Raw genomic sequence first — 5,379 nt, 5'->3', positions numbered from 1 at the left:
AAATGACAACCAAACACAAACAAACCAGGAAAAATCACGAAACAAGCAACTTGGTGTCGACCGACACCAGAGAGGTGTCGATCGACACTGGCCAAACATGGTGTCGACCGACACCTAACTGGTGTCAATCGACACTCCCTTCACAGACGCGAACTGCACGAATCCGAACGATGAACCTCCGTTTCAATCCGCCTACAATCTGTCCCAAACTCTCCCAAAAGCCTCAGGAACCTATAATAACCATAACACAACCACCACAAGCAAGAACAACACCACAAAACACAACAAATCAAGCCAACAAAGGATTCTCAGGCTTAGATAAGCCATGGTCATGCACTCACCTTATCAACTGATTATAACAACCAATACAACCAGTTGAGACCCTCCTAACGTCTGAAACAGCCCAGAAATGCCCTACAACAAGCCGCACAACCAAAAACGACTTATAGCAAAACTGGACAGAAACATCAGAAAAGAACAGTCTCAAAGATGAAACCCTAAAATGAAAACCAATCGTTAACTACCAAATCTCTCCGGTGAAAATCTATCCCTAGACGTCACGAAGCTTCCCACAAAATTTCAGCACTATCAGGTACCAGACGAGACCACGATCTCAATTACAATCCCGATGGTTCCAACTCGCGTCTGAGAAAACATGACTCACGAAACTGCCAATAACTCATCGAGTTTAAATCCAAAACTACTTCTGTAAAAAGGAGAATGACGATTAAGACTTGGGAATAAACATACCAAATTTCATTACCTTTGAGAACGATTTGATACGCCGAAACTATTTCCTCCCAAACCCTAACGATTCTGCTCTTTCTCCTTTAATCTCCTTCACACCACAATAGGCTCTCTCCTCTCTCTCTATCTCTGCAAACGGCGACCAGACACCCTAAAACCCTTAATCTTTCGCTTCTCCACTTATATACTCGGTTTAGTTAACTAAACCAAACCAACCAAACCAAAATCGCGAATTAAAACAAACCCGACGAACCCAAAAATAGTGGTGTCGATCGATGCCACAAGGGTGTCGATCGACACTCCTACCAAAACCGCATAATCCGGTTTGCGGATGTTACACAAGTCTTCAAATTGATTTTCTCCACCCTTTGATCGTTCTCTCTTCTGATTCATTTGATGGACAAGGAATCCACACTCTTCTCTCTTTCTATGTTTTTCTTATTCTTTTGTTACGACATCATAAAATGATGTTCGTTTACTTCTTATATGTGACCAAAAGTCACTAGTGGACCCACTTAACCGTTACTTACGTGAACAGCCACTTAATACCATATGTATAACATATCATGTAATTAATATAATACTGCAGATTAATTACACGTTATCATATATACGAATAACATAGAAAGATATTAACTATATATATTGGTAAGGAAGGAGGGTTATCAATATACCCAATTCTAATCATTAACCGAAACCGATCCATCACGGTGCGTCTTACATATTAGAATTTATAAACGTTAATATGAACTTGAAATTTATAATTAAACCGAAAAATACATAGGCCACATAGAATACAAAATATTCTTACATACACTTCTTTTTTCCTTTCATTAATAAAAACAGTAACTAAGGCCTTGTTGAGTATGATCTAAATGCAAAAAGGACAACAACTATCTTTCTCATAAAGTTGTTAATAGGGTTTGTTGGGATTTTAGTACATTTATGAAACTTAATTATCACTTTGATACACTCACTATTTACAATAAAAAAAAACAGGATAATGTGAAAGAGAGATGAGTAGAAATAGAAATCAGAGTGAGACAGGGGTGATAGGAGAACATTACCGAAATAGTTGTTAATATAATCTTTTTTTAGAAAACTTCTTAGATACAAAAAAATTATATATTTTTTTCTTTACAATTTGATATGAATTTTGTTTAATATTTTTAAAATATAATATATATATCTTTGTATCCGTACACTTTTTTAAGTGTACAGATATTTATACACATGTATACACATTATTAAGTGTACAGATGAATTTTTACAAAACCATTGCAGTATAGTTCAAACCATCCAGTATGTTAGATAGATTCACACTGTCCAACAACATTTGAGTACGGTTTAAACCATCTACAAATATGTGTACCGACATCTGTACACTTAATTATGTGTACAGACATATGTAAACTTAATAAAGTTTATAGGCATCTGTACACTTAAAAATGTGTAAGGATACAAAATATATATAAAATATATTTAAAAATTATTAAACAAAATTCATATCAAATTGTAAAGAAATAAAATATAGAATTTTTTTGTATCTAAGAAGTTTTCTAAAAAAAAATTATATTAACAATTATTTAAGAAATCAAGAAATAAGGAGAAAAGAGGAGATACATTGGTATGAAGTGTAATTAAAAAAATTGTTGAATGGCAAAAAAGGTTGAGAAAATAGACCAACAGTGATCAATATGGTTTTTTCTAATTATAAATAGTGAATGTATCATCTTTCTAATTATGTTTTAAAAATGTATATATATGAGGTAAACACGCGTGAACCGTTCAAACAGCAAACCTGGATTGTAATAACTAATAAGGGTGCATGAAACTGAGTTACATAGTACTGTGTAATACATATGTAGCCTAAACGAATATTACATTACCTGAAAGATACCAAGTCCCTTATCTGACGAAAAAAGAACACTGACAAAAACAAAAGAAAACACGAATCTCTTGATTACAATCTTCGCTTACGTTATACAAAATAAAAAAATAAAAATTGTGCTTAATAAAATAATTAGTTTATGACAAAATTTTACTCGTTAAAAATGACAACAAGTGAACGAACCGATTCAATAAAGGATGTAGATGAAAGAGTGATGTACTTGAATCTTGATGATTATGTTTTGGAAAAAAAAAAAAAATCTTGATAAATAAGAATATGATAGTACATCTATACTAGTATTTTTGCAGCAGTTTTTGCTCAAAAATACTAATAAGGAAAGTTTTAGCAATTAATGCTACTAATGCAATTAATTCTGTCGAACTCTAGCAATTTTATATGGATCTTTTAATATTTTATGGGCTTCTTGATAATTCATAATTTAAGGACCTCTATTTATTTAGGTGATAGATAAAACGCTGTCCAAAATTTCATAGGACCCGCGAAAATATATTCTTTTGCTAATAGTCTAGACAAAAGTTCCAGAAAATGAATTTGTAGACAAAATTTCCGGAAAATTGCATTGCAATAACTACGACATTAATGATATTCTCAATTGCCAAAATGATTTTGAATACAAATGAGTAGACTTTTGATTTATTAGGCATTCAAACTTAAAAAACTTTTCTTTGGTTTATTTAAAACTTTAAAGATTTTAAAGATTTTTTAAAACTTTTATTCCTTATTTTAAAGATTTTTAAAAGGTTAAATATGAAAAATATTTAAAACTTTTAAAAAGTTAAATATGATAAATATTATACCGTAGATACACAATAAATATTTAAAGTTAAGATGATATAGTGTGAGTTAAAATATTTTGGGATGGGGTTATATAGCGGGATGGGTTTTATCGATATTTATATAAATTAAAAAATATCAGTAATTCGGTGTTACACGGGTAAAACATCATTTCATTATTTTGTTAACACTGTCAGTATCAGAGAATAGACATATCTAATTAAATTTAAATAAATATTATATAAAAAATAAATTATATTACGGTATTATATGGTTTATTTAACAATTATTATATAATTATAACATATTTAACCAACAAATACAATTTATCATTTTAATATTTTAATTATAAATAATTTTGTCCCGCGGTGTACCGCGAATCCTAATCTAGTTTTAGCGAATAAGTGCGGACTATGTCAATAATTTATATATATCTGGCAGGTTTGCTTTCACGCGTTTATATAATATAGGATGTTTTAAGCAATAATATTAGTGGTGAGAGAAATGGTTGATTATTGTATTATATAAACGAATAATAATATTATTTAGTTTAGTTTAGTCAAACGAATTAGTATATATTTTATTTGGGATTGATTATTGTTATATCATTGATGATTTTTGCTTTCGCAGGCATTTCCGAAATGTTGTTTCAAGAAACACCGTACCGAATTTGTGTACCTTCGATTATTAATTAGAAGAGAGGTTAGAGAACGTGTTACGTGGTAGCCATTTCCGACCGTAGTATGATCTTATTCTTATTATTTTTTAAAAAATGTTATGGTTTATTTTCTTCTTCTTTTTATCAACTGGTTAATGTTTATATATTTTTTCACGTTTGCACATGGTTTAGAAAATGGTTGCGGTGATTGCACATGGATGGAGCTCATCATTAAAAACATAAAATTTTGAAAACAAAAATGAAAGAACTGGTAAACATAATAACAATGAATTTCAAAAAATACATTAATAAACAACTGACGGAATATAATTGATCAAGCCACCACGACTTTTTTAAAAATTTAATTTTAAAAACATAATAACTCTCTCTTTTAGTTTAGTCGTTCGTCTTCCTCGTTCTAATAGCCAGCCCTCTTACTTTATAACACACCACACTATTTTACCTCTTCCTCATATCTCTCTGCATCTATCTTTTTACATTATCTATCTCCATGGGATCAAACTCAGTGGCCGCTCTCTTCCTCTTCCTAGCGGCAGTCCCTTCCATCTTGGCCGTGACATTCCAGGTCGGAGATACTGCTGGTTGGAATAGTGGTGTTGATTACACGACGTGGGCTAGTGGAAAGACTTTCAGAGTCGGTGACACTCTAGGTAGTTAAAACGTTTATCTGGTTACTTGTTTTACAAGAAACCTTTGTTTTTGACCTAGCAATTCTAGGTCTATAAATCTTGGTGCAGATCACTTATGTTGCAAGAAACCCATTTTTTAGACTAATAACAAGTAACAAGCTACTGATTTTCTCTTGTACAGAGTTCCAATATGATCCGTCACACTCGGTTTCTGTGGTGGATAAAGCTGGATTCGATAGTTGCGACAGCAGCGGAGAAACACAGAGCTTTTCTGGGGGAGACACTAAGATCGATCTTACAACAGTTGGAACTATGCACTTCCTTTGCCCTAGTCCTGGTCACTGCCTCGGTGGCATGAAACTCGCTGTTCCCGTCCTCCCCACCGCTTCATCTCCGGCAACACCTTCTCCACCGTCTTCGTCTACTCCTTCTCCATCATTTTCCCCTCGCTCTCCGCGTAAACCTAAAACACCGCCTCCAACAGCTTCTCCCCCGGCCAACGGTACGCCAGATTTAGAATCTTTGACTCCTTCACCGTCTCCGTCAACGCCTTCTTTGTCTCCATCGACACCTTCACCCTCTCCATCGCCGCCAAATGCAGCTTCTAAGGGAGTCATTAGCTATGGAGTGATTGGGAT

The 5,379-nt window shown here is 33.2% G+C and overlaps 1 protein-coding gene across 1 annotated transcript; it reads left to right on the top strand.

Annotated features, from left to right (window-relative positions):
- Positions 1-4,528: 4,528 nt before the first annotated feature.
- On the top strand, positions 4,529-5,374 carry LOC104774046 (uclacyanin-3-like; the record flags this gene model as incomplete). Its single annotated transcript, XM_010498712.2, has 2 exons — positions 4,529-4,762; positions 4,923-5,374. Coding segments are annotated over exons 1-2 (612 nt in total), but the record flags the coding sequence as incomplete, so codon positions are not given.
- Between the last annotated feature and the right edge of the window lie 5 nt (positions 5,375-5,379).

This window comes from Camelina sativa, unplaced genomic scaffold, assembly GCF_000633955.1.
Source record: "Camelina sativa cultivar DH55 unplaced genomic scaffold, Cs unpScaffold01210, whole genome shotgun sequence".
NCBI lineage: Eukaryota > Viridiplantae > Streptophyta > Magnoliopsida > Brassicales > Brassicaceae > Camelina > Camelina sativa.
This window is presented reverse-complemented; position numbering and strand designations above follow the sequence as displayed.